This window comes from Lytechinus variegatus, chromosome 2 (assembly GCF_018143015.1).
Source record: "Lytechinus variegatus isolate NC3 chromosome 2, Lvar_3.0, whole genome shotgun sequence".
NCBI classification, from domain to species: Eukaryota; Metazoa; Echinodermata; class Echinoidea; order Temnopleuroida; family Toxopneustidae; genus Lytechinus; species Lytechinus variegatus.
Window position 1 is genome coordinate 75,775,355 of NC_054741.1, and position 24,472 is coordinate 75,799,826.

The 24,472-nt window shown below is 35.8% G+C and overlaps 1 protein-coding gene across 1 annotated transcript; it reads left to right on the top strand.

Annotated features, from left to right (window-relative positions):
* Positions 1–6,242: 6,242 nt before the first annotated feature.
* LOC121409048 (fatty acid-binding protein, heart-like) lies at positions 6,243–16,827 on the top strand. Its single transcript, XM_041600836.1, has 4 exons — positions 6,243–6,460; positions 9,330–9,502; positions 10,054–10,173; positions 12,376–16,827. The coding sequence occupies exons 1-4, from the start codon at positions 6,385–6,387 to the stop codon at positions 12,424–12,426; spliced, it is 420 nt and encodes a 139-aa protein (XP_041456770.1). The 5' UTR covers positions 6,243–6,384; the 3' UTR covers positions 12,427–16,827.
* The last annotated feature ends 7,645 nt before the right edge of the window (positions 16,828–24,472 follow it).

Sequence of the window (24,472 nt, forward strand, 5' to 3'; positions counted from 1 at the left end):
ACTCTGGATTTGCAAATCTTCTGATAACTTCTTTTCCAGTCCACAAACTTTCGAAAAAAGCCTTATTGTCATGGACCTGAAGGGGGGGGGGGGCTGGTTATAATAGATAAAAAGGAAAAAGGTATAGCCTATCTCCACTTATGCGTGTAGAGACATCCGACAGACAATCCTCATCCTCCAATATATTCAAAGTGTTCCAATTATTTCACGATCCTAATATTTGACACAAAATCACACAGATAATATCACAAAACCTAACTTGGCTAGCACAAGCGGTATTTTGGATTTTTTTCATTGGGTGCCAGGCTGGTATACCATATTCATGGATTGGCATGATGAGAGCTTTATACAATGCGAATATGGCATAGAACACCGCGTACAACTCGGATAATACAACAACTCTTAAAAATAAAGTATGCTTTATCATTGGAGATAGACCTCTTAAAATGTAACTCGTGTAATGTATGTCAACAATTTTATGATATAACGCTTTCGTTTTTACCTTTAATTTACAAACCCACACGAATATCTGATGTATCTTCAACCCTTATAGATAACATTTCTACAAAATGTTGATCAGTGCTTAAGTTCCGGAATTATTATCAGTGATATGCTTCCCGGCCACTTCCCCGGACTTTTTCACCAACCCCCGACCATATCATAGACTGCTCTGAAGACAATTTATACAAATTTAGAGAATGTTCAGCACAAGCTGACTCGTCCCAGGTGTACATAAATTCCGGCCCTCATGAAGCATATAATATTTTTGTTAACAGGTTTGTTAATTTGTATAATACCAACATTCCATTGAAGTCTTCATTCCGGAACTACAAAAAAAAATCCGAGATCTCCCTGGATCACAATGTTTCTTCTTCGTTGTATAAATCGAAAAATCGTCTTTTTTATAGGCACAAAAAAATTAAATCAGATCAAAGTTATCATTATTACTTTACTTCGGACCGCTAAAAAGAATTATTTTCTAGACGATTCGAAGAAATTAAATATGATATCTCAAGCACGTGGAAGGTGATAAACACTGTTCTAAATAAAAAAAAAATCACCATCTATTTCTTCAAGTATGGTCAACAGTTCCGAAAAAAAGAAATCCAATGTTGATTGATGAAACATTTAATGATTATTTCATAAATATTGGCCCAAATCTTGCCCGCGACATTCCAAATTCCGATGTTGATTTTCGATCGTTTTTAAAAGAACCGAACTGTCAATATATATATTCACTCCCATTACTTTTCGTGAAATTATATAAGATCATTGTTAAAGAAAACTAAAAACAAGCTTTGGCTATATTAATATTACGAATTTTCTTTTAAAGAAGACTATAAATGAAACAGTACAACCGCTAACTTATTTATTCAACTTATCTTTAACAACTGGGGTAGTAACAGAAAAATTGAAAATATAAAAGGCTATACCGATACATAAGAAAGGTAAAAAAAAATGATATTGGAAATTATCGTCCCATTTCGCTCTTAAGCTTTTTCCAAAATTCTCGAAAAAAATTAATATACTCTCGCACTGTCAATTTTCTAAAATAAATATATTATTTAATCGAAGGTTCAAATTGGTTTTAGAAAGAAACATTTAACTAACCATGCATTATTAATGTTTATAGATAAAATGGTGCCAGGTGAAAATGGCAGAGGTAAAAATGGCAGGGGTAAAAATGGCAGAGGTAAAAATGGCAGAGGTAAAAATTGCAAAGGTAAAAATGGCAGAGGTAAAAATGGCAGAGGTAATAATGGCAGAGGCAAAAATGGTAGGGTTAATCACATAGCTAAGAATGGCAAAGGTAATCCCGGGTGGATGGCCAGTCATGCGTGAAATAAATAAATAAATAAAATAAAACGCGTGTTATTATTTTTTTTTTTAGTTTGAAATTTTTGTATATATTGACCCCAAACAGGGACATTTTAAGGACTAAATTTTAGGAATCCATTAAGAGTATACATATCTCATCATAGTCATCTTATGCTATAATGCCATCCTTTGCTGATTTTGTTAGAATTACATCTAAACACATGAAGCACATTTTGTGGTCATAGTCATACGCATCTCACTGATAAAATACTGCGAGCGCTAAGCGCGAGCTGAAAATTTAGGAAATTCAGACCTGAAGAGGCTTGTTTGCAGGATTCACTAAGACCGTGCTTACTTCACTTACCAAATAATGCGAGCGCGAAGCGCGAGCTGAAAATTTTTAATATTGAGATCAGAAAAGTTGAAATTTTAAGGACTGATTTAAGGAATTTATGAAGAGCAGACATCACCAATAATGTGAACTTTAGCACGGACAGAAAATGTTTTATATTAAGACCTTAAAATAGGGCAGTCACTTTAAGTGGTCATTAAAAGAAGCAAATGTTACTACATAAAACAATAACTCGAATTGCGAGGAAATTATATTTGGCGTACAGTATATTGATATGAAACGGGAGGTTTTAGTACAACAGGGTTGTAGATCTCGTCAAACAGTCTATGCGAGCACCACGAACAATGAAGACATAGGCCCTGAGCAAATAATGTTTCATAAAGTGATGAAAAATGTTTTTTTTGTGATATAACATGACATATTGTAATATAACATATTGTAATGAACAATAATTTTTTCTTTCACCACTACATTTCTCTTCCTTTCTCCCTCTTTTTTTCTCTTTTTCCTGGTTTTTATTTTTTTTTTCCGGGGGGGTCAGCCGATGGGGGGGGGGCACGTGCCCCCATCCCCCCGTAGTTACGCCACTGCATTTCACCAAGCTCATACCAATGTCTTGTCAATAAATTAACAAGCTTCTCTTGGATTTGTACCAAATGTTGGCTCTACTACTTCTCTTGCCCCCATGCCCCCCCCCCCGTAGTTACGCCACTGCATTTCACCAAGCTCATACCAATGTCTTGTCAATAAATTAACAAGCTTCTCTTGGATTTGTACCAAATGTTGACTCTACTACTTCTCTTGCCCCCATGCCCCCCCCCCCCCCCCCCCCCGTAGTTACGCCACTGCATTTCACCAAGCTCATATCAATGTCTTGTCAATAAATTAACAAGCTTCTCTTGGATTTGTACCAAATGTTGGCTCTACTATTTCTCTTCAGGGGCCTGGACTTTTCACATTCGAATAGCTTTCCCCCATTGAGCTCTTCCCAATGTGAGGAAAATGATTCGGACTCTGATTATAGCCATGAGCCTACTTTTCTCACATCTCCACCAAAACCCATTCCTGCTCACCAGAACCATGGGGGTAGACAGAAAACCAATCACATTTCTCTTTTAGCAATTCGCGCCGACGATATAAAAAAAAGGATATCAAAGCAATGGTCATAAATTGCAATGGGCTGAAGAGAAGGACGAAGCAGGCAAACTTCAAGGCTACTATTGCACAACACAAACCAGATGTATAATTTGGATGTTAGTCTAAGCTTGACAGTGATATATCAAATTACTCAATTTTCCCAGACAATTATCTTTTCTTCCGCAAGGACAGGGACAAACATGGTGGTGGAGTATTCTTTGCCATTGACAGCACACTGACCGTTAGTGCATGTCCTGATTTTGATGTGGACTGTGAACTACAGTGATGCAACATTAAACTTGAAAACAGCAAATCCCTCTTCCTGTGCAGCTATTACTGTCCTCCAAGTAACCGGTCTACAAATTAAGTCTAGCGGATCTTCATAATTCACTGTCGAAGTTGATGTCTAAACATCATAGGCGGCTTCCCAATATTATAATTGCTGGAGACTTTAATCATCCAAATATTGATTGGGAATCTCAGTCGACCACTGATCCTGCAAGTGCAGCATCTCATCAGCGATTACTGGACATCCTCCTGCAGTTCTCGTTGCTTCAGACTGGTAGGGGCATCACAAGGCCTGCCTCAGGCAACGTACTTGATCTCATTATTACTACAAATCCAGCACTTGTTAAGGATGTGCATGTACACCCAGGTATATTAGACCACAACATCCTTGCAAAGTGCAAAGATTCAAGTCAAACCACCAAGGAAAGTCTATCAGTTTCAAAAGGCAGATTCCGAATGCCTAAAAAAGGCTGCGGAAGACTTCTCTAAAGGTTTTGTTGACAGTAGTCCAGAGAAACGAAGTGTTGAAGAAAATTAATTGGAGCATGATAAGTACTTTTCTCAACAACTGTCTGTCTCAACTCGTGCCTTAGATGACCAAAGGCAGAAGACACCCACCTTGGATAACACCTATATACCAACAAACACCAGATGCGCAAGAGAGACCGGCTATTCAAGAAAGCTCGTCGGCACTCCACTGATGCTGGTTGGGAAACATTTAGACATTTCCGCAACAAAGATCCATGCACATTCTGACTATGTAAACGAAATCATTTGAGCTAGTCTTACAGTAAACCCTAAAAGATTCTGGTCATATGTCAAGTCTTGCCGAACAGAGAACATTTGAATACCCTCACTTTGATGGGCTTCGAAGTTGTGTGCTACGTCAAGTGACAAATCTGAACTTGAAGCTTGAATGAGTTCTTCACATTTGTTTTTATCCAAGAAGGTGTCCACTCAATGCCTCAGAAAGGTCCCTCTCCATATCCAGCCATGGGACAGCTGTATATTCATATATCTGGTGTTGAAAAGCAACTCTTACAACTAAACCCTTCAAAGGCAAGTGGGCCTGATGAGATTCCATCAAGACTGCTCATGCAAGCTTGTGGCTCATGAAATTGCACCACCATTAGCCATCTCTTTCAGCAAAGTTATGATAATGGTGCATGTGGTTCCATCCCAATGGAGACAAGCTTTTGTAACATCGATCCATATGTCGGGGGACAAAAGTGACCCATCCAACTACTGGCCAATTTCCTTGATCTCTTGCAAAATCATGGAACATATCGTTCTGAGCCACATCTCAAAGCACATCGCAGTAAATAACATTCTTGCCGATGCACAACACGGTTTTCGACAAGGGTTATCAACTGTAACACAACTTACCTCGGTGGTCTATGAGTGGTCTCAAACGCTTCAAAATCGTAGTCAGTCTGATGCTGTTTTTTGGATTTCCAGAAAGCCTTCGACAGAGTACCGCACGAACGTCTTTCCATCAAACTACAATATTATGGCATCTCTGGGGATTCTCTCAACTGGATCCTTGCTTTTTTTATTGGAAGGTCACAGTCAGCCGTTGTTGATGGGAGTCAATCATCATGGAAGGAGGTCTCATTAGGAGTACTGCAGGGTTCAGTTATCGGTCCTACTCTCTTCCTACTCTATATCCATGACATCAAAGATGACATTTCATCATCCATACGTCTCTTTGCTGATGATTGTGTAATCTTTCGTGAAATTTCATCAGACTGTAATGCTTTGCAAAAGGACCTTCATAGTTTAACTTCATGGTCATCAACTTGGCTCATGCACTTTAACGTAAAAAAATGTGGTGTGATGTCTTTTACTCGGAATTGAGTCCAAGGATCTACCAATATCACATCCAGGATGATATTGTCCCAAGAGTCTCGGAGTATAAGTACCTGGGAGTTACTGTAACACCAGATCTTTGTTGGAATACACATTGCCAAAATATCAGGCAAAAAGCCAGCAAGACCCAAGGACTTATCTGCTGAGCTCTTTCGCCATGCTCAAGAGAAGTGAAGTCGAGAGCTTACACAGCTCTGGTTCGACCCCAGCTTGAATACGCCTCAGAAGCATGGAATCCCTACACCTTGACTGCCATCAAACCTTGAGCAAGTGCAAAGGACAGCAGCTCGGTTTGTTGCCCATGACTATAGGTGGTCTACGTCATCCTCAAATCTGTTGTCTGCTCTCGGATGGGACACACTACATCATCGGCGACTCCTAGACCAATGCTCTCTTCTTTTCAAGATTCACTACAGACTGGTCAAAATGCCTATGCCAGCTATATTATAGTCACTCCGGCAACATATCTTGCAAGAAAGGACCAAACACTGAAATTTGCTGTGCCAAAATCGTCAATTGATTCCTGCAAATACTCCTTCTTCCCAAGGACAATCCGAATATGGAACAACCTGCCTGGCGAAGTTGTATACAAAACAGGTCTACCAGCATTCAAAGAGGCTGCGCTTCCCATCATGATATTTTAAGGTCTTTGACAAGTACTAGTACACACCAACGAACGTATGTAGAGAGTTATCAATAGATAACTCTGCGTGGTGTTGCTGCCCTCTACGTTTGTGGGTACACACGTACAACATGCTAGCGGATGATCACTGATCTCTCAGTGCGGATGATGCATGCATCGAACGGCATCCATATCTCTACGACGGTCGACGGCATCCTATCAATTATCAATCTTCAGCCTATAAAGTTCAGGGCTCATTCATCGTCTGCTAGGGAACATAAATTTTAACTGCTCAAATATGGCATCACCGGAATTCGCTGGAAAGTACATACTCGCTGAAAGCAAAAATTTTGATGAATTCATGGGGGCTCTCGGTAAGCTTGCAGATAATATTTCGGGAGTTCTAACTTAAAAATGAAATGACCGTCTCTACCCTGCAGTGCCAGTGCAGTATAGAGCTACATGTAGCTACGCTGCCTACGCGTACGTTAGAGTACGCTACCCGGTACCCAAGCACGCACCCGGCTTGGAGTCGGGTGCCGACGTGCCCCGCCCCGGTCGCGTCGATGAATGTTGGCTGTCGATGATGATGGTATTCACAATGTATGTTGTGCATGTATAAATATAATGGCCAAATCGTGGTTTAGGAAACCACTCATAGATTTGTGTACGCGCATTTGTGTACAAAGTGAATGGAGGTGGAAATAGGGAACCGTGCGTGCGACTGAATAAAGCGCTGCTGTATGAAGTGAACGGTGGTTACCTATATCACGATAATGCCAATATAATGTAAATCAAGGCTGTTCAAGTCATGATAGTGATGAATGCAGGTGAAATTTAATGCTGACAGTTTGTTGGGTAACCCAGGGAGCTGCCTCCCTGGGACCAGGGTTATTTGTTGGGTAGATTTTTGAAGTTGAACTTAGACCTACATGACCTAGGCCCTATATCATATGTAGATGCATTCATGAAAAACTAAACCAGGGAGCCCAGGGGCTTACCATGCATTTGACCATACTCACGAGACTAGCGTGATTTATGGTCTAAATATTTCTCCAAATGAATTGTGAAAACAGAAATTATGCACTTACCACGATTATATGGATGAAGTCTAGCGCCTACCCCTTCTCGATCGGCCATTTTTGTTATGAATGGGTTAGTGAAAACAATGATAGTCATGATGATGGGAATTTGAATTGTTTAACAAACAATTCCCTGGCCTGGGCCTAGTCTGTATGATTTTTTGGGCTGCCTTTGTAGCAAATCAAGCTCATCTAGGATGATGAGGAGGATGATGATGATAATCGATGGTGATGATGATAATCGATGGTGGTGATGATGATGATGATGATGGTGATGATGATGAGGATGATAATGATGATAATGATGGTGATGATGATGGTAATGATGATGATCAGTGGTGATGATGATGATGATGGTGATGATGAAAGATAATGATGATGATGATATATGATGGCAATGATGATGATGTTGGTGATCGATTTGAGATGGTGTAGGCCTAGCTTAGGAATGAAACCTTTGGAACAAATAGGCTTGTGTAGAAACAGAAAAATAAAAAAATAAGAATAAAGAAAGTTTGAGAAAAATCAGACAAATAATGAGAAAGTTATGAGCATTTGAATATTGCAATCACTAATGCTATGGAGATTCTCCCATTGGCAATGCGACAAGGATGTGTGATGTCACTGATGAACAACTTTCCATTTGGTGGACTATAAAATACCCTCAAAATGTCTCTTTTTGTTTTTTCTTATGATGATACAAACTCTTTATCCATGATGTATTCTTAAAAAAATATGTATTACATGCCCTCATGGAGAAAGAACACATGATCTATGGATAGATGTGATAAAAGAGGCAATTCAAGTTAAATATATACTAAAGTAATGGGGAGAGTTGTTCCTAAGTGACGTCACACATCTTTGTTGCATTGCCAATTTGCTATTTCCATAGCATTAGTGATCGCAATATTCAAATGCTCATAACTTTCTCATTATTTGTCCGATTTTTTTCAAACTTTTGTTGATCTGTTTCTTTGATTTTTCTGTTTTCACGCAAGCTATCTTGTTCCAATGGTTTCATTCTCCTTTAAAACAAACAAAAGGCAGAGGAACCGTGATATTATATACACTTAACATTTTTTCCAAAACAGTGTGCAGAAACGTAAAAATGACCATATGATGGTGTTTTTTTGCATGGTCAGCCCCCCCCCCACTTTGAAAACCGGCCCGGTTTTATTAAGGCATAGGACAAATTGAGAAATACTGTAAGCACCTTATAAAATCAGCTCATTGATGAATTACAAGTGACGGGCATACCAATTTTAAAGACCTGGGCCCTGTCTTACAAAGAGTTAAGATTGATCCGATCGATCACAACTATGGTCGGCCAGCAACGTCAACATATAAAATACATGTGTGTTCAAAAGTATTTCTAGATATGAATGTATATCCATAAATCAATTGACTTCTTGCCAAATTGGTGTGTTCTCCTTTCTTTACAACCAACGTTTTGCACATAGCCTGTAGAAAAAATTATGACATTGATGGATTTCCATAGAGTTTAATAAGATTGATTGGATGAATCGTAACTCTTTGTAAGACGGTGGCCAGCTCTGCCTGAGCATGAAATAAATAATACATAATAGGCTATGATATACAGACGTGAGAAAGAGATTGGAGGGATAAGCTTGAGTAACTAAATCATGAGTCTCTTGCCAAAAGCATGAGGTATGTCTGAGGTGTCACAAGGGGAAGTAGCATGAAAACTAAAAATGTTAACTATGTCGTAATGGTAATTCAAATATAAATGGGTTCCTGAGGCAATGTACAGCTTCGATATGCGAACGTGATCTTCTGATCTCTCTCTCTTCTGAGTTTCTTCATCTATGGATATGGTGGCAATCTGTGAACATAAATGGGTTCCTGTACCGTTTGTCTTTATCCAGTAGATGCTGAATCAGCAATGTTCACAGCTGTGGAAAGAGCAGAACAGTAGAAGTAGGTTTTAGAATCCTCTTAAGTATAAAGTAAGGACATGATTATGATTACTCAAATAGATTTTGATAAACCTCTATAATGTATTCAGAGAAAAACAAAATAAAAACATGCAGGATCACATATTGAATAGGAGTCAGCCTACATTGGATTGCTGGGGTCCTGTAAAGTACTTAGTAAAGGCATTATATCCTTAAAGCCTCGATATTTTTCTTCATACTTGCAGGAGTGAATTATTTTCTGCGAAAGATTGGCAACAAAGTGACGCCAGAACTGACTATTGAGAACAAGGATGATCATTACAGCTTGACATCTGTATCAACATTCAAGACCACAAAGCTTGAATTTGACGTTGGCAAGGAGTTTGAAACCACCACCCCAGATGGAAGAAAGGTCAAGGTGTGTATTATCACACAATATTTACCTTCTAATTTGAACAGGGTGAACAGAACTTGCTGCAGGGGTAGGGTGATCCAAACTTGTAAAATGCAAAATTAAGATATTTAAGTTAGTTTGAAAAGGAAGGATTGCAATAAGGAAATACAAAATCTCTGTACAAGTTTTCCCTTCCCTTTTGTAGGTGGAAGGAATAGAATGTGGCATACCTAAAATTAAATTTCGTATAAACCCATTAATTCCCATAGACCTTTTTACAGGTGCCATCTGGTTGCAGTTGGCAACAAGTTGAGGAGAATAAAGTTTAACAAATGAAACTAAAGAGAGCTGGTAGCCTGGTACAATTTGTTTTTTCTTGACTTAATATTGCATGCTGAGTGAATATGATGGCCAACCATGTAAATAGTGAATACCAAAAGATTGTTCATTGCATTGGCTTTCCAATTTTTGTAATTTTTTAGAACATGATTTAAGCAGCCTGGCAAGACATTTAACCTTTGAACATAGGAAGGCAATTATTTTTTTCCTGATTTGTGTTGCATTATATTACTCAGTCAACAGTGACGTTGGATGATGGCAAGCTGATACAGAAAGAATCTACCATTGGAGCAGAAGGAGATGGCAAGGATTGTACTTATATCAGGGAGCTAGATGCAAACAAAGATCTAAAAGTGGTAAGTGGCCTGACCTGCTGTGTCATTATGCAGGAATCTTGCTTTCAGGGCATTATGCATTTTTTCTAAGCAACTTTTCTGCATTCCTCATTGTTTTGTCTATAGAAGATGAAATGAAGAATTGGCCTGGAAAGATTCTCTTCAGGAACTAGATAATTTTCAGACAATATGAAATTGCCACCATTGCAATAACTTCACATCATTGGAATTTTAAAGTGCTTATTGCATCACATTTGTATCACCCATCCTGAACCCCCAATTTTACCCCAGTAATTTCATTGCATATGATAAACATCAAATAAGAATTTTGCAACATTTCATCTTTATTAGTATCTGAAATTTGCTTTATACGTATATAAGGGAACAGCTGTTAATGCAAAAAAATGTTTACTTGCAATGCGAAGTAAATTTTCGGTATTTGATTCAACTGTGCCTACCCTCATTTATAATACAACAATTTGTAAAGTGGATCATTAAAGTGTACTGTACTCATAAAGATGCCAACTTATGCCAAGTGTCATTTGTGAACTTGCCAACTTTTTGATCTGTTATAACCTAAAAGGAAGTTCAAAAGTTCATTTGACTTTGAGATTAAATGTGAATTGTGAACATTGATCTCCTTCCTCAAAGGAAATAAGGTTGACACACATACAGGAAGCCTGCTAAAAGGAGTTAATATCAAGACATTATGTCAGTTCTGTCTTTTACATTTCTTCTACAAATATAGCATCTGGTTCCTGATTCTGAGGACATTGCCATTTCTTCTTAAATCTATATAACAAATTTTATGTTTTTGTGGCTGATTTTATTTCTTCATCAAATTCAATATAATAATATATTGCCCGTTTCACAGTTGCGCTCCACTTTTCGTATATTCCATTTTGACCAGTTTTCCTCATTAAATATTCCTGTCAGCATTTCCATTACTCGGATACGGTAGTCTCATGACTTTAAAGCTTACCCTCAGAATTCTAATAACAAAAATGTTCAACATCATTATGTGTTGATGCGACAATTCAGATGTGAACGGACAGACCAAAAATTAAAGATGTCAATTATCTCAACTTTATATTTAAAACGTCATCTAATTTCACCATATCAATGAATTTATACCATGTTACACAGTACCAAGTATTGTTTTTTAGGGTATTAAAGGCCTAACAAAGCTGACATATTTGGTAATAGATAACCTGTCCGTTCACATAAAAAAATGTCACATCCACACATAAATTGTCAATGTATATGTTCCAATTAAATCAAAGGAGAGACATTAGTAATGACTAGAGTCGTATCATAATTTATGTATAAAAAGCATTGACATAAATGGTATTGGTATAAAAACTTGCTTTGATGGAAACGATGGAATTTTCATGTTATATGCTTATTATGAAAAGAAGATTGTAAGTATAAAGAAAAGCACAAAGAATAACTTACCAATTTTTATGGGATAATGTGTAAAAATGATCATTTTCAAATACAAACATCTCTTTTGTCCACAATGACAAGTTAACTTATCCAAAATATTTCAAAAAATGTAAACAGACAACACATCCGCATGACGAATTTGGCTTTGAAAAAAATTTACTAAAGAATAATAAGATTTTTTTCAAAGTCACATGATTTCTTTCCACCATCAATAATAAGAAATACTATTTATTTTGACAATATCTAGATTAGTTAAGGGATGGCAAAGTTAAGAAGAAAGGCATTTTGCCAGGTTGACATCAGCTAGGTCCAAATGAGACACATCTTGTACTGCGCACAGACACTTTTGAGTTGGACTTCCATTATATGCTATGGGAGGTACCCCTATGGGTCTGTCATGCGCATACCAAAACATTTCATCTAACTGCTGCTATTTTGTGCAGTGGACCAAAACCAAAAAAAGTGAAAAATTGTGCCTAACCGTGAAACAGGCCATATTTATTCTCCCAAGATTTCAACATAAATACAGGCACAGAATATCGAGATTAATCACTAAGAGGGCCAAGTCTCGAGATAAGAGCAAACTCGGGCTGGTGCAGCACCGCCTTATATCCCACTCATTCACCCTGGCAATTTTTGTGCCAATTTGAATTTCCCCATTCGTTCTATTACATACATGTAGAAGTATATCTCCCATAGAACAGTGGCTATACATGTAAGGCCTAAATTATTGATATACTAAATGTTGATTATTTTTTATCATTGATCAATTCACAGACATGCATTTTGGGAAACATTGAATGTATTCGTCTCTACAAGAGAATGTAAAAATCAGTGAAGAATGGTGACATACATTCCTTTACACCATATCTCCTGAGGACTATGTCTGCCCTAGCTTGGACAATGGCTGCCTTTTGGTCTTCTACAGTAGCAATTTAATTGCCTCTTCAAATGCTTCATAAAACAAATAATTGAAATCAGGAATACTACATGGAGATAATTCATTCTTGCCAATTCTGATTTTTTTTAAATTCCTGCCAGATTAGATGTACATTACTTCAAATGTGAAAAGTTGTGACTTTATATGCACATGTATATTATGTTTTGTGAGGACCTAAATGGAGATCACTCTTTTGAAATTTTTACTTGTTAATTTTTTTGCTATTTACATTGCAACTGACATCTAAGAAAATTGAAGATGATTAACATTTATTGAAATATTGTCTAACCTGGCCATTTTTGTAATTTTGTGTAAAACTTTCTGAGTTATTAACGGAGTTAGTATACTGTGCGTTTTTATCAGGTAGACTTGATTTTTAATTGATATTCTGAAATCTTTAAATGACAATCATGATCAAAGCACTAAATAAGGAGATGAGTTTATGTTATATTGTTTGAGTTCAAAGTAATATTCACTGATAGTCTGTTAGCAATTTATATCAAATGTCCTTGACATTGTACTTGAGTCGGCTTATTATCATGTTTGCTAAATTTAGCAGACCTTTCTTGATAAATCTGACCTATTTTGAAGTATGCCACTGATGCAATTGATTACTAATTCAAACATAACCATGAAATAGTAGTTGATGAAAATTGATAATGGGATAATCTATAGAAGAAAATAAACTTGGGTTCATATTTGTCACACTCATGCGATGGAAAATGCATAATCGAGCAGGGATTATAACTATTAAAAAAAACAGCATTAAACATTAGACAATCTTACAGCTTGTTTTAATAGTGGTTTATGAGACACAGGTTGTTAAAAGAAATTAGTTTGCTTTAGTTTTGATTACTAATTTAATCAATTATGGCAAATCATTAAAAATCTTCTACTTTTAAAAGTAGACCAGTGACTCAGTTGCAAAAGAAAAAGTGAAACTGGTTAGGAATTAGACCAAGTGGCTGTAAATCGATGAAAAGAGAAGACATTCCAAGTAGGCTTGATTTGGGGGCCAGCACAGAATTGAAGTTCATGTATTATCATTTTTTGAAAGTTTTCTGAAGAAAATCTCAGAAAAATCATACAGATTTTACTGATTCAAACCCATTTGCACAGCTATTTGTGCATTTAAGCAGTATAATCAGTGATCTTCATTTGAGTTTTCACATTTGATACTGTGGTTTATCTGATGACCCATTGATTGCAAAATAAACACACTAGTATCATCTTTGTATTGTATTCCTTGTTTGTAGTCAATGCTAAGGCTAAAAAATTACCTTTCAAAGTGAGGACTTTGACTCGTTGATAATGAGATCAGTTGATAATCAGTAATTAAACAGGAAGAAGGCTGTTCGTTTGGGTCAAGTGTCAATAAACTTTTTTGTATTAAAGACTGTAACTCATGTACGAGACATGTATTTAAGATAACAATTCGAAAATTGTTTTCTATTCAGTTGATTTAGCAACATTTGCTTTGTTTTTCTCTGCAAGAATTAGTTTTTATGTAATAATAATAGGATTTTTATGGCACACACATCCACCTTGTTAGGTGCTCAAGGCGCTCCTATATTACCCTGGCTATTAAAGCTAGTCTACTGATTTCAGTGCTCACAGCTTTCTGAGGAATTATTTCCTGCCGGTACCCATTTACCTCACCTGGGTTGAGTGCAGCACAATGTGGGTAGATTTCTTGCCGAAGGAAAACACACCATGGCTTGAAATCGAACCCATGTCCCTCAGATTGGAAGACGATAGTCTTAACCACTAGACCATTACCTAAATACATCCGTTCATATACTTAAATTCATGTACATGTACTTATAAATGAATCAGTTAAACTTGCAACATATTGAAATAAGTAGTGATGAGTATGCAATTGACAAAATAAGGGGGAGGGGTACCACACTTTGGGTATTTCGGGAGATTGCCCTCGTATTCTGTATGTATGTATTCGATCAAATTTGTGTTCTTTAGTGTGTATAATTTATGGTAAACATATATACATGCATATTCATGTAGTGTCTGTTGAAATCCATACATGAGCATTTGAAAGAGGTTTTAATACACGGAGGTTGTATTTTGTTCTAAATTAAATTCTGCCCAATTGTCAAGTCAGATACCTGCAAGTTAGGATTCATATTGTAATTGAATCAAATTTAGGTATATGGATTATGTATTTTTCATCTTTCCACCGGATGGGGGGGGGGATGGAGGGGGTCTAGCTCTGTCTTTACAGGTAATTACCTTTAGGGATTTCATTTTTTTTTGTGCAAGCCTGTATCTGCATTTAAAGATAATTGGAAGTACATGTAGTTGCAGTCAGTAACAAGTGTGTAAAACCAAGATCAATGTACCTGTATCCTCATCTAGATCTACATGTAGATCTGTTACAGATACATAAACTGGACTTTGTGAAATCCTAATTAAGTATGTGTGGTACTGGTACAGTGTATTATTACTTTGGAAATACCTGTTATTTGATTCATATCCAATGCTTAGTTTGCTAAAAATTTCACAGCAGTTACATGATTTCTTCTAGAAAAATATTTCATATCCAGAACATTTTTTTTTATTTATAAATGCAAAAGACTCTTGGGTAGTCATTGTACAAGGTATTGTACGGACCTATGTTGAAATCGTTAGAACAACTGTTTATCTTATGGTTATACATGAACACAAAATTATAATAGCTTAGCATATTTTAAATGTGACAGGTACACTGTGTGTTTACCACAATACACCTGCATAGGTTAAGGAAAATTCTGAGCACTCTTTGTGTTAAAGACAGTTCAAAGGTCTTTTTTTATTATTATTTTAAATGATTCTGTAAAATGATGCGAAAAAGTAAGAAATTTATTTTCTCAGGGAGATCAAAATATTCTACATTTCCACTGTCTTAATAATATTTATGATTGTATCTTGTGAAATGATATGTATAATTCATTCCCATTAGTTGGTGCTGCCAAATACTAGCCAAACAACTGCAATTAGCAAACATAAATGAGAATTTGTGTAGAAATACCATTTTGATAGCCAACATACATGTAGTTGCAATATTTAGTACAAAGTAATTGTAAATCTTTTATACAAGTGAAATCTTTGCATTTTGTATTTTAGATGCAGTTTTAATGTTTTTGTGATGTGTAGAGTATATGGAGCTTTTGTTTTGCATGATTGATTCTTCTAATGTTCTATTCTTAAAATTGGTGATTGAACTATCTGTGCATGTGTCATGTGTCAACTCTGGTGTCCTGTAATCCTTACGACTGTTTTCATAGTGAATCATTGTGTTGAAAACAACAGCATGACATTAGAGGATTGGTCACATGATACTTTTTTCAGTATGTCTACCCTAGTATTTCCTGTCCTGTGATAAAACAATTATTTACAGAAAGGACAGACTAATACCAGATTAAAAAGAAAGGGTTACAATTCTTGATAGAAGCATTCATTCTCCATACAAAAGCTCCTATAACATGAAGTATGTTATAATCATTTTGAAAATGATAGCCCAATATAAAAGCTTTGAAAATAACCAAAATGTAAGATGATTATAAAGCTGATGATTTCATATTAGCCTCAAAAGTGCATAAAGTAAGACTTATTTTTTAGCAGCGTAGTTATACTCTTTTCAGTCATCTGACATTCATAGTTAGCAGAGTTCATTATTTGGCCATGAAGCTCAAATACTAGTATTTGAGAAAGCAATAGGGTTCAAAATTAGTGTAAGACTTATTTTTTAGCAGCGTAGTTATACTCTTTTCAGTCATCTGACATTCATAGTTAGCATAGTTCATTTTTTTGGCCATGAAGCTCAAATACTAGTATTTGAGAAAGCAATAGGGTTCAAAATTAGTGGTTTAGAGATTGAAGTCGATACAACTAGTATTATAGTTGAAAGTTGCACAAGAATACATGTAGTTTGCATTCCATCCACTAGCTTAACCCACAGTGCTTCCAGCCAATGGTTCTTGTGAAAATTACCAAAAATGAAAAAAAAGGCTTTGATTTGTGTTTAATCATATCTTTAATATTTGTTTTCCAATATATTATGCACTATGTATTATGATCAAAGTGTGTTTCTTGCCAATGAATAAACCAATCTTGTCAATTATATGTGATTCAATATACCGCAATGCACCTGTTGGATCAATTATACATGCAATAATTGTCCTTTTTAATTTCCTGCTCGAAGTATTAGTATGGGTATAACAAAATCTTGTGCAGATCATTGGATGTCATTTTTATTAGGACAATGTTAGAATAAAAGCATTGAAAATCCTGAACAGCATAGTCTATTGTGTTCATTCTGTTTATGTAACAGTATGTTGTTTCAAGTCCATGAATATATTTTTTCTTTTGGTTGAGGTTATAGCAGAGTTTCAATAATAACAGAGTTGCGACCAGTAACTTAGCATTTTAATCAGTTCAAACAAACATTGACTATATGGTATAGGAATGGCAAAAATATAGTGGAAACAGACATTGCCATTTCGAATGGAAAGTGACCTCCTTGATACATTGACATCTATCATCAATTCATATAATATTAAATAATATTGATGAACCTACATAGAGATATGATGAATTGCCACTTTGTATATTTTACACTTGATGTCAGTTTATCTACAACCAGTTTTTCTACCATTGTTTTAGCCACCATGGAATAAGTCCATGATAGCCACTGAGCCTATTTACCATAAATTGTCTTATTCCCATATCTAGGCTTACCCATTTTGTATGTAACCTACTTGTTATTATAAGTAACACCCCTTAGCATATATAATTGGATAAACACATTTTGATTAAAAATAATGCAAAAAACAAAGTAGGCAAAGTGGAATGAAGACAAAGCAGGAGAGGGAGAAAGAATGAGATAGAGAGAGAGATCAGACGGACGGACCGAGGGATGGATAGATAAATATGGGGATGATGGAGAGATAAGAGATATATTAAATAGCCAAAGAGAATACCAGAGCCCGTCTTACAAAGAATTACGATTGATACATCAATCATAGCTCTATGGAAATCCATAGTGTCATAATTTTTTCTATAGGAAATTTGCTCAATGTTTTTTGTAAATAAAGAGAAGCAAGGTGAATTTTCAAGAAAGCGATGAATGCATGAAAATGCATCATAGAAAATATTTTGATCATGCAAACATGCATAATAGATGTTGACGTCGCTGGCCGTCAATAGCTGTGATTGATCAGATCAATTGTAACTCTTTGTGAGACAGGGCCCTGGAGTATTGGCAATTGGACCAAATCAATATTAGAACAAATTATTTAGCCCATGATGTGATATTGTACAATATGAGTTTTGACGGTGTACTGGAATTAAATAAAAAAATGCTCAAAAATCACTTCAACCAAGCTTCTAGCCCTCACATGCTAAGCCTCACACAAAATGCACAATACTCCCACTAGACTCTTGCTCCATTCCACTCATATCTCTCCTACAAGTGTCACAGCCGATCCCCACAAATGCCTATGATCTCATGCAGAGTCACAGAAAATCTCATGCACAGCTGGGTCTTTGAACTTGGCATCTCTGCTAGCCAAGGGTTACATCAATCTAATTAGGGCAGACACAGGATTTTCCAGGGGGGGGGATTTTTGTACAAAATAAAGAAACAAGCCCCTGCCCCCCACCCCCAAAAAAGGTTTGGACTCCCAATCAATGCCAATTCATGTTGGGAAAAATTTGTCAAGCACAACATATTTTATGGCCCTCGAAGGGGGGGGGGGGGCACGGACCAGACATGCCCCTACCCAGAGCTGGCAACCTTTATAAGTAAAAAGTAGTAATCCAGAAGCTCCAAAGTCATAATTTTGATATAAAATTTACAATTATATATGAGCTGCGCAGATCCACTTTTCTTCAAGAAAAGGTCCTCTTTTCTTCAAGGCTCAGATTCAGAATCATCTCTTGTACTCTCTTCTTTTTTTTTTACATAAATCCAAGAGGAAAAAACCACAAGATCAAGTCATTAGCATGTGATGATAACATTCAGAGGGTTGTAAACAAAGATACATGATCAATGAGCATCATTGGCCACCTTCAGATGAGTTCACCACTGCCCAATGTATTCCTATATACCATGTGAGTAAAAAAAACCTTGACACCTCACAAGTCCCCAATTTAAGAAAAGAAAAAATGTTGTAATCATTATGCTAGTACATGTATATGGCTGGAAAGATCTTCTAAATAATTTGATACCATATTTATGTGATATGTCTTCACAACTGGATAATCAGTAGGTATTCTTTGCAGTGATGTAAATTTTGATTTGCGCCAAAGTAAGGCATGACTGCAATGAATGAATCCAGATGCCAATGATGTCATTATCCTACATGAGTGAGTTAACCTATTTGCAAATACCTTTCAATGAAATTAACTTGAGAATTGATACTAAAAGTGTTCATTAAAACAATTATAATGAAGGGGTAAAATATACCACATAATTATGGTATCAAATATTTGGGGAGAACATACAGAAGTATTTTAGGCCATATATAATAATTATGTGTTCATGAAATATTTTTTCCTTAAATTGGGGATTTGTGAGGTGTACCGGTAAGTTTTTTTTACTGACACAGTAGTATTAAATGTTATCATGGGGGGCCACTTCCATTGACGAGTGGATACCATGCGCGACCAAGGGGTTTCTATAAAAGCACCCTAAACGCGTAATTTCCATATTCTGAAAATGTACCCCTTAACAAGTATTGGCATGTGAAACCCTACCCTTAACAAGTGTTGGAAACAAAACGATACCCTTGGCAAGTATTCCCTGAAATTAACCCCTATAAACAAGTACAGCAATTGTTCATGTATGTCCGTCGACGTCGGTCGTCAGTTTTACCTTTAGACACCATTATTTGGGTTTAATACGGCCCCACCTTTCACCTCGCGCAAATCGGACTCTTAACACGTAGTGTCGGGGCAAAAAGGACATCCCTTATAAAACGTTTTAATTTTGTTTTATTATCCCCGCAAAGGTGACCCTAAACACGAAGCTTTCCTAGCGAAATAGATAACCCTTTTTCATTATTTTTGTGTTTTTGAGACCCTATCGTGAAAAGACATCCTTTTTACGTGTTTTTTTGGTCACGCATGGTATCCACTCGTCAATGTAAGTGCCCCCCCCCCGACTTATTTGCCTATAAGAGTAATAATTCAGGTCAAAAGCATAATGACATAATCTGACATGAAAATCATACTTATGACATTTTTTTAAAGGACAAATCCACCCCAACAAAAAGTTGATTTGAAAAAAAAGGAGAAATATCCAACCAGCAAAAAACTGAAAATTTCATCAAAATCGGATGTAAAATAAGAAAGTTATGACATTTTAAAGTTTCGCTTAATTTCACAAAACAGTTCTATGAACATCCTGGTCTGTATGCAAATTGGCAGACTGATGACATCACCCACTCACTACTTCTTTTATATTTTATCATTTGAAATATTCTAATTTTCTCCTTGTCAAGTGCAACAAATTTTTATTTCTCCCTGAACATGAGGAATTACTATTATTTTAACAGTTTAAGGTTGATCCTTATTTTCAAATCTGTAAAAATTGAAATATTGTATTATTCAAACAATAAAAAACACAAGAAATAGTGAGTGATGGACATCATCAACTCTCTCATTTGCATATCGCTGAGTTGTGCATTGAACTGTTTTGTGAAAAATAAGTGAAACTTAAAAATGTCTTAACTTTCTTATTTCACATCCGATTTCGATGAAATTTGCAGCGTTGTTTTCTCTATCGATTCAAATTAACAATTTTCTGGGGTGGACTTGACCTTTAATAGTTGGCAGCTCTGCCTACCTGGATCTGCCATTGGGGCAGTAATACTATGGAAAGGGAAGAAATGACAAGTAAATTCATTACAAACAATCTTGTTTCTTTCCTCGATTCGCTTTCACTATGGTTTTGTTCACAAGCAAGCATGCATGCATTTAACTTCATATTATCAATTAAAAGATATGGGCCTTTTGAACCCAAATTTCTGATCTTTATTTCTAGATTGGTAGCGCTGTATGAATGTCTGTTATCATTATTAATATCATGCTGCAAACTTTAGTTGATATCAAGTTACTCAGGAATAAGCTCCTCAGTAGATAATAGCTCACATGATAAGTTTATAATCTATTTGGATTTTAAGAGGCAAATGCCGGGCACTTTGCATCTTTGCTATCACTAATGAATTATTACATATTTAATATTTTGACAAGGGACATAAATCACATTTTACTATAAATTTATGAATAGATACCAGTGAGATTTTAGAATCATTTTAGCCACTGGTAGGTGTCTTTAATATTGTCATCTTTTAGAATGCATTGCTCGAAAGCATTTCCATGAAATAGGCAGTGACTTTCACTAATCATGGCCCTGTGACACAAAGCTTAGCGATGAATAGAAAGTATGAAAGAACACTTCCGATTGGTTCCTGGTCAGCATTTCAAACCATATGCACGTGTAACATTTCTATTGATCGGTCAGTCCATTAAGCGATTGATCGCTTATCTTTGTGTCATGGAGACTTGATCAGGAAAAACAAGTAAGTGAAACTCATTATTTGTTTCAGAAACACTCCCCCAAACCCAAATTGACCAAAACTTCAACTGCAGTTTATTCACAGGTATTTTAACAAAATCCATGCCACTTTAATCAACTGCATAATCCATTTACTCATGAACAGTGTCTTCCTCATTCCAATTTATCCACAGATGAGATGATAGGGATTCAGGGAAAAGACTGTGGAACCTTGCACAGGCTTTTGATGCAATTTGGGTAAAAGGAACTTTTCAAATTATTTCATTTTTATTTGTAATTCATGTTCAATTCAGTTCTGTACTGCAGGACATGTTTTTAATAAAATCCATTTATCTATGACTTTCTTTCTTTCTCTCTCCCCTCTCTCTCTCTTTCTTTCTTTCTTTCTTTCTTTCTAAAGCATAAAACTATTAAAAGCAATCCTGAAAAACATACACTTCAAAATATACACTTACATCATTCAAATGTCTTTTAAATCAGATTTTATTGTCCATTACCCAATCATACATTTTCACTCTAAAATTTTCGATGAAATTACCCATTTGGTTAAATAAATCCCTCCGAAAAATTGCCATTTGGCCCAATCTCACTGCATTAATTCCATTTCTCAAATGTGCTATTCACACATTCTGTGTATTAAAAAATAAATATTGCCTCCTAATGACTCTATTTGTCCATAAAATATCTGTTGGCCATTACATTTTTGGTCTTATAGGGCCTGCAGCTTTTCACTTGAGTGCTTGGGGCCCGTTGCAGAAAGAGTTGCAATCGATCGCAACTCTAAAAATCATGCGCAACTTGATTTTCAACCAATCAGCAGCGCGCATTTGGGACTTGCGTTTGATTTTTTGACTTGCGTTTAAACGCAACTCTTTCTGCAACAGACCCCTGATCAAATAAAATTATTACAGGATGGATACTAGTCTAAAGGTCGTTGGACCAAATGGCAATAAAATTATCCCAAACCATTATAACAAAGTACACTACATATAGTAATTTAGATAATTGATATACATTTATATCTTAAGGAATATTATGTTCCTTGAAAACAACAATTATTTAGTAAAGAGAGAGCAAGCTATCATATTCACCATTCAAATTCTAATGGATTTGATTGTGTTTCTAGAAAAAAAACATGGCTTTTTATCCAAATACTGAATAAAAAGAAGTTCCATACATTCTACACATTAGAATGATACTCATCTACAATAAACAAATATAAGCTTGACAATTTTGCCTTGTAAAAAGCAAATGAAAAACAAAAATGATTTCATTCATTAAATTCATTAAAAATATTATTGCCTTTTCCTGAAAAAAGATTGAAAATAAAAAGTACTAAAACATATATTGTATTTCTAAATGAATTGTACCAATGTTATAATACTTATCTTTTTATACAAAAGTGGATATATACTACAAGTATCCTTCTTTAAAGAATTAAATTTGATATACATTGAGATTTGGTTAATTTGAAGCAACAAAATCTATTCAACTAGGTGTCGCTGCCCATCACGATAAAACAAGTTGCCTTCTGAGGACATGGTATATCCATTATTGAGGCAAACCATACCATACACAGAGTGAGTGATTTTAAATTTGCTGATATCACTCAGAGCTATGGTCCACCTAGTTGAGCTTCCCATACCACAGTTTGAAATATATGATTGCTGCTAATTTGAGATGTAACAGTGCGTTCATAAATTCAACTAGACTGAATTGATAATGTTTATATTCCAAACAATGAGGAAAATAAACTTTACTACATCATAAGTCTTATGATAGGGAGAACACATTCTGTTCTTGCTCCTACACCATGTTTCTTGAAACTTTAATAATCATTATTTAATCTGCTCTCGGCCAATCACAAACCATGATTTCAGTAGCTTTCAACAGTTTCTGTAATTTGCTTCACAAAACAGGACCTTGGTCCCTAAAACATCTTTAAAGACAGAATAGAGTGGGCTAAGAAATTCTGTAGGAAGTTTAACTGAGAAAAGGAGACATGATTACATCTGGAAATATGGAAGCTCAAGAATGCCAAGAAAATAAAAACATTAACAACATTTCTGGTGCAGTACAGATTCTTCTATGACATATCCATAAAAACCCAACCAGCTCACAAGAGCATGTATTGGTATTAAAGAGTGCATTTTCCACTGACAAGTTCTACTTGTTTAATTGTGCAAGAGTGTAATGTTTAATAGCTTACTCCATCATATCCTTTTCTAAATATTAAGACAATTTAAATGAAGATCTAGATACAGGTACAATATCTCTACTTGCTAATTTATGCTTGCTTTAGTGGAGAACTTTTTACGTGTGCCACATTTATCCTATAATCAGTAAATCTACACTAAAGTGACAAGAAATGTATGATTTCAAACATTAACTGCTGCAGAAATAAATCTGTTGTTTCTAAACCTACAAGTCTGGCATGCAAATCTAGTGAACTACCAATATACCTCGTCAAACAATGGAACATGCTCGATTGTTGTTTACACTTATTCATAATTTAACTTTGCTTTCAGCAATGTTCTTTGGTAATTTTTCATTGTTTTAGAACTGAGTTTCAATGACACCATACCTTTAATTAAAAGCACAGTTTGCCCTCTTCAGCTGGAATATATCCAAACTATCAATATAGGTAGTACAAAAATCATAAATATATTTTCCCTCTGCACATTTGTCAGAATAAAATTTTGATGTTTTCTATCTGATGAAACACATAATGTGTAACTTTTGTGTCTGTGTTGAGAGTATTAATTGCCTAACCTGGCTACAGCATAATGGGATTACACAAATAGATAGCACTCATATAAAAAGCTTAACACCTGGTAAGATCAGTGAAATTAATCCCCACACATGCTTCATTTCATGAACAGTGTTCTGAATGGTGTAAAGAGAAACACTGGCTGTCAACACTAATATTAGGCTTCAAATCTTCCACTGTGACATTGGTGCTTTATTTTTTACCCTTTCATAAACCCAATTGCTATGAATTAGGCAGCTAATAGCAGCATAATTTGGTCGTAAAATTGGAGGTGGACAAGAGTTATTCGCATTACTCTGATGCTGCTATTATCCGCATAATAGCGGCATCGGGACAAGATTTTCAGTTTATGAACGCATTTCCAAATAATGCGGATAATTGCCATGGTCCGGTCACAAGGTCACCCTTTTCCAACACAACCGCATCGGAGGGGGCGTGTCCAGTTGTCATGGCGATTATCCGCCTTTTTCAGGACGGGTGCTCGTAAAAATAATGCGGCTTATTTTCGGAGTTTATGAACGCAATTTTTATTGAATTATCCGCATTACTCTTAGGCGGCTAATTGGAGGATAGGTTTATGAAAAGGGTA